This window comes from Dendronephthya gigantea, unplaced genomic scaffold, assembly GCF_004324835.1.
Source record: "Dendronephthya gigantea isolate DGI-Jeju-01 unplaced genomic scaffold, DenGig_1.0 000088F, whole genome shotgun sequence".
Lineage (NCBI taxonomy): Eukaryota > Metazoa > Cnidaria > Anthozoa > Malacalcyonacea > Nephtheidae > Dendronephthya > Dendronephthya gigantea.
The window spans coordinates 1,057,452-1,067,673 of record NW_021163098.1 but is presented as its reverse complement, the minus strand read 5'-3'; the positions used below and the strand labels follow the sequence as shown (position 1 = coordinate 1,067,673).

General features: G+C 35.3%; 3 protein-coding genes across 3 annotated transcripts in view; all 3 read left to right on the top strand.

Annotated features, from left to right (window-relative positions):
* Positions 1-221: 221 nt before the first annotated feature.
* On the top strand, positions 222-999 carry LOC114533264 (kielin/chordin-like protein). The gene is made up of 3 exons (XM_028554766.1): positions 222-235; positions 441-710; positions 821-999. Exons 2-3 carry the CDS (start codon positions 509-511, stop codon positions 997-999), a joined length of 381 nt encoding a protein of 126 aa, XP_028410567.1. The 5' UTR covers positions 222-235; positions 441-508.
* LOC114533263 (IgGFc-binding protein-like) lies at positions 999-6,505 on the top strand. Its single transcript, XM_028554765.1, has 10 exons — positions 999-1,350; positions 1,530-1,643; positions 2,162-2,275; positions 2,763-3,032; positions 3,264-3,785; positions 4,098-4,214; positions 5,261-5,399; positions 5,488-5,649; positions 5,905-6,269; positions 6,474-6,505. The coding sequence occupies exons 1-10, from the start codon at positions 999-1,001 to the stop codon at positions 6,503-6,505; spliced, it is 2,187 nt and encodes a 728-aa protein (XP_028410566.1).
* Positions 6,506-6,534: 29 nt separating this feature from the next.
* The window catches only part of LOC114533262, a 62,616-nt gene continuing 58,928 nt past the window's right edge, over positions 6,535-10,222 (top strand). Inside the window, exons 1-7 of the mRNA XM_028554764.1 lie at positions 6,535-6,618; positions 7,198-7,317; positions 7,447-7,557; positions 7,772-8,041; positions 8,329-8,859; positions 9,041-9,154; positions 9,675-9,788. Of these exons, the coding sequence (XP_028410565.1) occupies positions 7,215-7,317; positions 7,447-7,557; positions 7,772-8,041; positions 8,329-8,859; positions 9,041-9,154; positions 9,675-9,788 (1,243 nt within the window). The 5' untranslated portion in view covers positions 6,535-6,618; positions 7,198-7,214. The remainder of the gene's footprint in view (positions 6,619-7,197; positions 7,318-7,446; positions 7,558-7,771; positions 8,042-8,328; positions 8,860-9,040; positions 9,155-9,674; positions 9,789-10,222) is intronic.

The window sequence follows — 10,222 nt, the reverse complement described above, 5'->3', positions numbered from 1 at the left end:
AACGTTTAGATTGTATATATTCAGTATCAATGATCTTTGCACCTTTTTCGCTCATAAATCAAGTCTAGTAATTCTCTTCCTTGGAAATCTGATAGCTCATTCTAAAATTTTAAGCAATATTTTTTACTACGAACTGCAGTCCTCTTTCTTGTGGCGAAAACGAACAGTGTGTTCGGGCAGATGATATCTTAAGTGTATTTGCAAAGACGATTATGAGAACCTGATTGCCGTTTAGGTAAGCTCGAGCATATGGCACATGTTCATATTTGTTTAAACTTTTCCTACCACCAATAACTACTAAATCTTGATATTTGTGTCTGTGAATATATATAAGATATATTCTCTGAATATCTTGCCCCAAATGATTGATATTTTTCAACGGTATACATCACGGTAACTACATTCAACGTTATACTACATTCAATGTGTATATTCAACAGTAAAAGCCACCTGCAATGCTCGAGGTGATCCGCACTACTCCACATTTGATGGAAAACTCTTTGATTTCATGGGAAAATGCGAATATGTTCTTGCTAAGGACAGTGTGAACAACACATTTGAAATAAGACAAGTGAATGAAGAATGTGGAAATGGTGAACCTTCCTGTACAAAATCACTGACAGTGATGTTCCCAAATGTGACAATTCAACTTCTGCGGGGAAGTGTGACAGCGAATGGCATGACAATCTCATTATCAACAATGTATATGGGTAAGTAAACATGGCTTTAAAACTGTGCAACCGGTTTATCAAGACACGACCTAAAATCCTCCTGTTTCTTGCAAGTACTTTAATACGGTTGTAACATCATTCTTTTTTAGCCAACGGAGTGAAGATATCCCAACCCAGAAGTGGCATTACGTTGGTCGAAAGCGATTACGGTGTCGAAGTTGAGTGGAACAACGTTCATAATGTGAGAGTGACAGTGTTTGGTCGGTACCTGAACCGAACATCTGGTTTATGTGGAACATACAATCGATATCGCGGAGATGATTCTTGATGTCAAATGGTACAACAACAGACAATGAAGTAGAATTTGGCAATTCTTGGAAAACTGACCCTGACTGTGAAGATGCAACATTTGTTGATCATCCTTGTACAACAAATCCTGACAGAAATGCAACTGCAAGAGCCAACTGTTCAGCTCTACGCGATTCTCCATTTGATAAATGCTCAAGTTATATCAACCCAGACTCAGAGGGTTATATTAGCGATTGTGAATACGATGTTTGTGCTTGTGATGATCATCCAACTGTTTGTTTATGTCAAGCAATAGAGGCGTATGTAGATGACTGTGCCTCGTATGGAGTGAATATTACCTGGTTGAGTTATCCTCAATATCAGCAATGTAGTGAGTAATCAATTCCGTTTTTCTCCGCTAAATGAAGACAAATGTCTATGTATTGTGTACTTAGCGACGTCGGATAAATAGAAACTGAATGCTAAACTAATTTCTATTAATGGCAGCCTCACGTTTTTTTACAACAGTACAGCTTATGATAAGGTTAACCCAACTTATTCTCTATTCAGCTACTCCTTGTGCTAGTGATCCTTGTTTCAATGGTGGTACTTGTACAAATATTCATAGTAACTTTTCGTGTTCATGTCCTGTCGGGTTTACTGGTCACCGCTGTGAAATGAAAGGTAAATATTTTATGTTTTTCTGATAGAGTAAATTAAGGCTGTTTTGCTTCACTCAGAATGATTTTATTTGATATGTAAAAGCCTTAATGGAGGATAACTTGCTATATGAATTGCAATGTAAGTTTCTAACGCCTGTAAAGATATCATAGAGTGTCGTGCATAACGGACAATTACCATCGCATTGCTACAAACGCAATGTTTGCCGGCAACATTCTGTAAAATGCAGAAAGTACCAGAATAATTCGCTGTAATACTCAAATAATATTCTTGAAATTTTCACTGCATGGTGAATTGCATGATACTAGCTTCAATTAAAGTAATCATTTAACGCCCGGGTTATTGTAACCGGCCGAAAGCTTTGCATATAATAAACACACGCGTTGTTCCAAAAAAATTTTTACTGCATGCACAGGTCTTACTGACTTCAAAATTATTTCTTTTATTTGCATTTTGTATACCGTCCACTGATATTTGTAACTAAACGGCGGATGAAAGATTTTTATTTATTTTTATCGTAGTTGATGATTGTGATGATCTATCTTGTGGTAAAAATGAAGTTTGTGTCAGAGTTGGAGATACGTTTGATTGCGTTTGTCATCAAGATTACACAGGAGATGATTGTAAAGAAAAAGGTTGGTATACGTCTAATAGCACCATTATATTTTTAGGAATGGATTTCTTGTAATTTTCATCATTTTGTTTATTTCCGGTAAAAGGATTCTTATATCTTTTTGAGGACCTTAGATTTAATGTTTATTTCGGGCAAGGTGATTCTTATATCTGCGTATACAATCTTCTCTACGGTTTCGATAATCCTGTACAAGTTCAGTAAAATTTGGCTGAAAGGGATGACTGTCATCATCGATTTTGCTTCACTGTTTTAAAAGTTAATACCGCACAATATAATTTTGCTTCAAGTCACCGTCCAAATGTTTTTCGCAAATTACTGTTGATGGTTATGGTTTCATTTGAGATCGACCTCTCCTCTGTTATTATTCCGTAGTGAAAAGTAGTATCCTAAAATGTGGTCACTGGTAAACATAACGATTAAAAAAGACCCATTTTTCTTCGAGCAAAAAAGAACCATTCTTCACATTCTGTATTTTTCCACATTTCTAGTCGAAGCGACATGTGTAACTTATGGAGATCCTCATTATAGAACGTTCGATGGAAAACGTTTTGACTTTATGGGTAAATGCGAATATGTTCTGGCTAAAGACAGAGTAAACAACACATTTGAAATAAGACAAGAAAATGAACCTTGTGGAAATGGACTAGTAACATGTACGAAATCAATAACAGTCATCTTCCCGGGTTTAACTATCAAACTTCAGAGAGGAATGACTAATGTGAATGGTGGAGAGATCAGCTCGTCGACAAACTACGGGGGTAAAATTTTTCTTCTAGTTTAAATAGATTTACAAAATTTGTTGCGTGTTGATTTATTTTGATGCATTCATTAACTGTGGTTGGTAGTGACAAGTATACCGCACACACAAATTTACATAAAACAACCAAATGAACGTTCAGAATACATCATTACAAAAGATTGCAAAACTGCCACATTTTGGCTAACCACCATGCATCCAGTATTATTGGGGCTTTTTCATTTTTTTTCAGCTGTAAACGTTACAATTCATGGCAATGGTAGGACCGTCGTGACAAGTGATTATGGTGTAACTGTGTTTTGGAACAATGTTTATAATGTTCGAGTAACAATCGGAGGTCGATACGTGAACAGGACATCAGGTTTATGTGGTACTTATAACAAAATGAAATATGATGATTTCTGGACACCTTACGGTACCATCGTAGGTGATCCAGTCGAGTTTGGAAATTCTTGGAAAGTCGATCCTACATGTGAAAATGCAACTACAGTGGACCACCCATGTGACGCCAATTTAGAGAGAAGATTGATAGCACGAGAGAATTGTTCAGCATTACTCAAGCCACCCTTCAGTAATTGTTCCAGTTATATCAATGCAACTGAAGAAGGATATATTGCAGATTGTGAATATGATATGTGTGCTTGTGAAGATGATTCTGTTGCTTGTTATTGTCAAGCGCTTCAAACGTATGCTGATGATTGCTCTTCTGATGTCAAAATAACGTGGATGAATTTAGAACAATTTGCCATTTGCAGTAAGTATAGATAAAGATGTGAATATAGAAGGTAAACTCCATTGCGTTACGAAATTAGAATTGCAATAAAAGCATTCGTTTCATATCTAGACTAAAAAATTAATACAAGGCTCCATACGTTTCAGTTTTCTAGTCACAAGCGTTCATTATAGTTGGTAAAACTAAAACTACAGGAAATTACCGTTTGTAAACACTTAGACAAAATAAGACAAATATTATAAAAGGCTAAAAACTAATTTTACTATGCGATAGATATGGCAAACATTTTTTATACAACAAACTATAATTATGAGTACTTTGCCTCTGTTTTAGACGCGCCGTGCGCCAGTGCTCCATGTTATAATGGCGGAACCTGTACAGACATTGATTCTTCGTCATTTGAATGTAGATGTCCTGCCGGATATATTGGTGCCCGATGTGAGAACAAAGGTAAATACAAATCCATTTGGACTTTTGTACGATAATGATCATAAGAATTTTTCAATGTCCTCGTGAACCATAGAATGGACATGGCCGATTATTTTTTCACCCGGAAGGTCTCGTTTAAAATGTTTCAGCGTATTGTGATGTATGAGGATACTCAGAGTCAAAGCGGGAATGCTTCAGCATGTCCAGTTGCTAACTCATGCAGAGTATAGCCCCATCACAATATTAATTCACCCGATCGAGTCCTATGCAGAATCGCTATATTTCAGCATGCCAGCGGTAGATAATACTATTTATTTGTACATTTGCCCTGCTGAATATGTTTATTGATCTTTCGTGCTGTTCGCATGACCCCGTATACAGATATATTAAACTATAAACCTGAAATATACATGACCAATACGATTGTCCCGGGCCTCCAGAACCACGGGGCAGCGGGGCAGTTTTCTTTTTATGCTCATAGACATCAAATATCTCATTTCGTAATTTTCTTTCTTCAATATGTTTGTGCTGCCGAAAGCAGAAGTACGCATGCAACGTTGAATTCCATAAAATTCCATTCTTCATTATTTTGAAGATTGAATAAAGACGCGCGCTGTTCTAAATTACATCATTTTCCTTGTTTGTCTTTGCAAACGAAAGTCGACCCTTTTTCGAGATTCTGTCCCCCCCCCCAATCCTTGATTGCTTACGGTGCCTCTGACCATGTTGGAAGGGATGAGATGCTCTTTAATAGACTTAGACCCTATAATAAAATTTGTAATTTTCAACCTTACCATGCGCGATGAACACTACAACTATGACGAGACAATTCTATCATTAACGAAAAATGACTAAACGTCGACGTCTATTGTTTGCATAAATTGGAATTTTATTATCAATTTAGAGTACATGATTCACAGAGCATATTTTTAGCTAGTGTACAGATATTCAAATTTATATCTCAAGTTGCCGGTGTAATTTAGACACCTGCATGTGGTAGAGCGAATTAGCGAAGATAATCTTAGGTTTTTTCAGGACAACATTCTTAGTTTGTATTTCTGTTATAGATCTTTGCCAAATACCATATTTATTCTTGTCAACATCATCGGGAACGGTCTCTTATAATACAGAAAACTCCACAAGTATCCCAATGAAGGTTGACGATAGAGTAAACGCCTTATTGTCATATGATGCTATCAACAGACGGTTATATCTCTATGATGTTGGTGAAGGAATCACAAGTTATTATTTAGATGGTTCTGATGAGATGACAACAAACATCGGAAATGTGAAGTTATTCACTGTCGATGGAAGAAACAATTTTGTATTACTACCATGAACTGCATAGTAGAATATATGTGTACAATATTACTAGTGGCCAATCGCAAGGGACTGAAGTTGATGCTCTCAAAGATATATCTAGTGTAAAAGATCTGGAAATGGACACAACAAATGGGTAAGGCGAGCAAGGCTTGTTTTCTTACGATTTTTTTCAAAGATGTTTAGGTCTTTATATTAATTTTACAAGGAATATATTCCTCAACAAAACGTGTGTAAAATGAATATGTTTGATGACAGCAACTCTCAACTTTCTTTCAAATTGTACTTTGTTGTTATTGCACGTAAGACTTTATGAAATTGCTCCAGGCTTGTTTAATTATTAGTTATGTCTGTGTAAGTTGGTATTGAGTTACTTTAATTTCCTTCACAGTTACCTCTACATAGCAAGAGCAGGTGATCCTCCAATCGTACGTTATAACCCAGGAGATAACACAATAATGGAGTTCAATTTTGATGGTTCAGCGCAGTCAATTTCTGTGGATGAGTACAATAACGTCATTTACTGGGCAAACTATGATGGAATCAATCACAATGTTATGAAAACTAGTCTCAATAAGCAAACAATTGGTTTAAACATTAGTTATCCTGGGGCGGTTGAATTGACGTCTGATGTTCTAAATTTGTATGTCTTGGACACCAGCAACAACCGTATCGATAAGTACTTGAAGACATCGTCCGAAAAACAAGGAAATTTTACCTACCATGTTACGATAAATGACTTGATAATTGCATATGGTGAGTTTCGCTCTTTTTCTTACTTCAATTTACATTAAACATAAGACATAAAGTTACTGACATTACATTATTTTTACTCACTTGGTTACTCAATTTCTTGTCGTTCTAAACATATTTTATAAAATAAATTCTTATTTTTGCTCTGCTCTCAGTATAACAGAACATGTGTTATTATTGAATGTTGGTTTTGATTTTTATCAACAGGCTCACAGAAAGAACTTATAAAGATTCATTGATGAATGTTGTGCTGGAACCTTCTGTCACGTGAACTCTACATGTGCAAATTCTCTTGGAAGTTTCAACTGCTCCTGTAATGAGGGATTTGCTGGAAATGGCACTTATTGTGAAGGTAACTTTGCATGTATATTAAAATCACACTAACCTGCGCAACTAACCAATGGATGATCCCTACTTAAATACTTAACTGCTTTTTTCAGATGTGGGTAATCTAACCTATAATTTTATTCATTTGAATTAATTTTTTAATTCCTGAATGTAAATAATTGTGTGAAGAATTTCCTCTATATTACACATTTCTTGAGGAAAATGTTTACATATCTACATAATTTTTATGCATATCTAGTTATTGATCTTAAAACAAAGTGTTTCAAATGATATTTTTCCTAACATGCAGTTTAAAATCTTTTAATGCCTTCTTTAAACTCCCCTATAATATACAAAAATCCAATAAAATTACAAAGTTTATTCTCAAAATATAAATTGTCAATATTACAGCATTACGAATTTCTATTAAGCCAAGATGAACAATTTGTACTAAAACTCTATCAATCTGTAATAAAGTAGTCTACAACTTAAATCATCAATTGAAATACAGACTATCTGTTATCGGACATTTGGTAGTCACCAAATTGGTCAAATCGGAAAAAATAAAAGCAGCTCTATTTAACGATATTAATTTACATTGTAGACGTCAACGAATGCCTAATGAGCAATTACTGCCACGAAAATGCTACGTGCAAAAATAAAATTGGTTCATTTGAATGTGATTGTGATGAAGGTTTCATAGGAGATGGTCGTGATTGTAAAGGTAACGTTTAGATTGTATATATTCAGTAGCAATGATCTTTGCACCTTTTACGCTGATAAATCAAGTCTAGTAATTCTCTTCCTTGGTTTATGGATAGCTCATTTTAAAATTTTAAGCAATATTTTTTAGCTACGAACTGCAGTCTTCTTTCCTGTGGCGAAAACGAACAGTGTGTTCGAGCAGATGATATCTTTAAGTGTATTTGCAAAGACGATTATGAAGAACCTGATTGCCGTTTAGGTAAGCTCGAGCATATGGCACATGTTCATATTTGTTTTTAAACTTTTCCTACCACCAATGCTTACTGAAATCTTCATATTTGTGGCTGTGAATATATCTATGATATATTTTATGAATATCTTTTCCCCCAAATGATTGATATTTTTCAACAGTATATACATCACGGTATACTGCATTCAACGTTATACAACATTCAATGTGTATATTTCCACAGTAAAAGCCACCTGCAATGCTCGAGGTGATCCGCACTACTCCACATTTGATGGAAAACTCTTTGATTTCATGGGAAAATGCGAATATGTTCTGGCTAAGGACAGTGTGAACAACACATTTGAAATAAGACAAGTGAATGAAGAATGTGGAAATAGTGAACCTTCCTGTACAAAATCACTGACAGTGATGTTCCCAAATGTGACAATTCAACTTCTGCGGGGAAGTGTGACAGTGCATGGCACGACAATCTCACTATCAACAATGTATATGGGTAAGTAAACATGGCTATATTCGTTTGTGGGAATTTACTGCTCCTCTCCTTGATTTTTTTATCTACTGGATTAGTCTGGATATTACACATATTAGTCATAATTTTGTCTATTCACTAATTATGTTATCTATACAATTGTATTTAGCCAAAATATTATCCTGATGTGTGAAGTTAAATCCTTATATAGTTATGTACATGCGTAATATGCGTAAATCAAGACAGGACGTAAAGTCCTCCTGTTTCTTGCAAGTACTTTAATACGCTTGTAACATCATTTTTTCTTTTAGCCAACGGAGTGAAGATATCCCAACCCAGAAGTGGCATTACGTTGGTCGAAAGCGATTACGGTGTCGAGGTTGAGTGGAACAACGTTCATAATGTGAGAGTGACTGTGTTTGGTCGGTACCTGAACAGAACATCTGGTTTATGTGGAACATACAATCGATATCGCGGAGATGATTTCTTGATGTCAAATGGTACAACAACAGACAATGAAGTAGAATTTGGCAATTCTTGGAAAACTGACCCTAGCTGTGAAGATGCAACATTTGTTGATCATCCTTGTACAACAAATCCTGACAGAAATGCAACTGCAAGAGCCAACTGTTCAGCTCTACGCGATTCTCCATTTGATAAATGCTCAAGTTATATCAACCCAGACGCAGAGGGTTATATTAGCGATTGTGAATATGATGTTTGTGCTTGTGATGATCATCCAACTGTTTGTTTATGTCAAGCAATAGAGGCGTATGTAGATGACTGTGCCTCGTATGGAGTGAATATTACCTGGTTGAGTTATCCTCAATATCAGCAATGTAGTAAGTAATCAATTCCGTCTTTATCTGCTAAATGAAGACAAATGTAAATGTATTGTGTACTTAGCGACGTCGGATAAATAGAAAATGAATGGCTAAACTAATTTCTAGTAATGGCAGCCTCACCTTTTTTTACAACAGTACAACTTATGATAAGGTTAACCCAAACTTATTCTCTATTCAGCTACTCCTTGTGCTAGTGATCCTTGTTTCAATGGTGGTACTTGTACAAATATTCATAGTAACTTTTCGTGTTCATGTCCTGTCGGGTTTACTGGTCACCGCTGTGAAATGGAAGGTAAATATTTTATGTTTTTTTCTGATAGAGTAAATTAAGGCTGTTTTGCTTCACTCAGAATGATTTTCTATTTGATATTGTAAAAGCCTTAATGGAGGACAACTTGCTATATAAATTGCAATGTAATTTTTAATACCTGTAAAAGATATCATAAAGTGTGGTGCATAACGGACAATTAGCATCGCATTGCTACAAACGCAATGTTTGACGGCAACATTCTGTAAAATGCACAAAGTACGGAAATAATTCGCTGTAATACTCAAATAAGATTCTTGAAATTTTCACTGCATGGTGAATTGCATGATGATAGCTTCGATTAAAGTAATCATTTAACGCCTGGGTTAACTAGCCGAAAGCTTTCCATATAATAAATACACACGTTGTTCCAAAATAAATTATTTAGTTTGCACAAGTCTTACTGCCTGCAAAATTATTTCTTTTGTTTGCATTTTGTATACCGTCCACTGATATTTGTAACTGAACGGCGGACGAAAGGTTTTTATTTATTAATTTAATTTAGTTGATGATTGTGATGATCTATCTTGTGGTGAAAATGAAGTTTGTGTCAGAGTTGGAGATACGTTTGATTGCGTTTGTCATCAAGATTATACAGGAGATGATTGTAAACAAAAAGGTTGGTATGCGCGTCTAATAGCACCATTATTTTTTAGGAATGGTTTCTGGTAATTTTCATTCATTTTAAGGACCTTAGATTTAATGTTTATTTCGGGCAAATGTTTATTTACATCGGTGTATACAATTTTCTACGGTTTGGAACATCATGTACAAGTTCAGTAAAATTTGGCTGAAAAGGATGACTGTCATAATCGATTATGCTTCTCTGTTTTAAAAATTAATACCACACAATATCATTTCGCTCCAAGTCACTGTCCAAATGCAATTCACGAATTACTGTTGATGGTTATGGTTTAACTTGAGATCGACCTCTCCTGGGTTATTATTCCGTAGTGAAAAGTAGTGTCCTAAAATGTGGTCACTGGTAAACATAACGATTAAAAAAGAGCCATTTTTCTTCGAGGAAAAAAGAACCATTTTTCACATTCTGTA

What these genes read in the sequence shown, in the direction of transcription:
- LOC114533264 (XM_028554766.1), top strand. Translation starts at nt 509, where the DNA reads ATGGGAAAATGCGAATATGTTCTTGCTAAGGACAGTGTGAACAACACA. An exon ending in ATTATCAACAATGTATATGG is followed by an intron (nt 711 to 820) that starts GTAAGTAAACAT and finishes ATTCTTTTTTAG; the next exon opens with CCAACGGAGTGAAGATATCC.
- LOC114533263 (XM_028554765.1), top strand. Translation starts at nt 999, where the DNA reads ATGTCAAATGGTACAACAACAGACAATGAAGTAGAATTTGGCAATTCT. An exon ending in CTCGTCGACAAACTACGGGG is followed by an intron (nt 3,033 to 3,263) that starts GTAAAATTTTTC and finishes ATTTTTTTTCAG; the next exon opens with CTGTAAACGTTACAATTCAT. An exon ending in AGAACAATTTGCCATTTGCA is followed by an intron (nt 3,786 to 4,097) that starts GTAAGTATAGAT and finishes CCTCTGTTTTAG; the next exon opens with ACGCGCCGTGCGCCAGTGCT.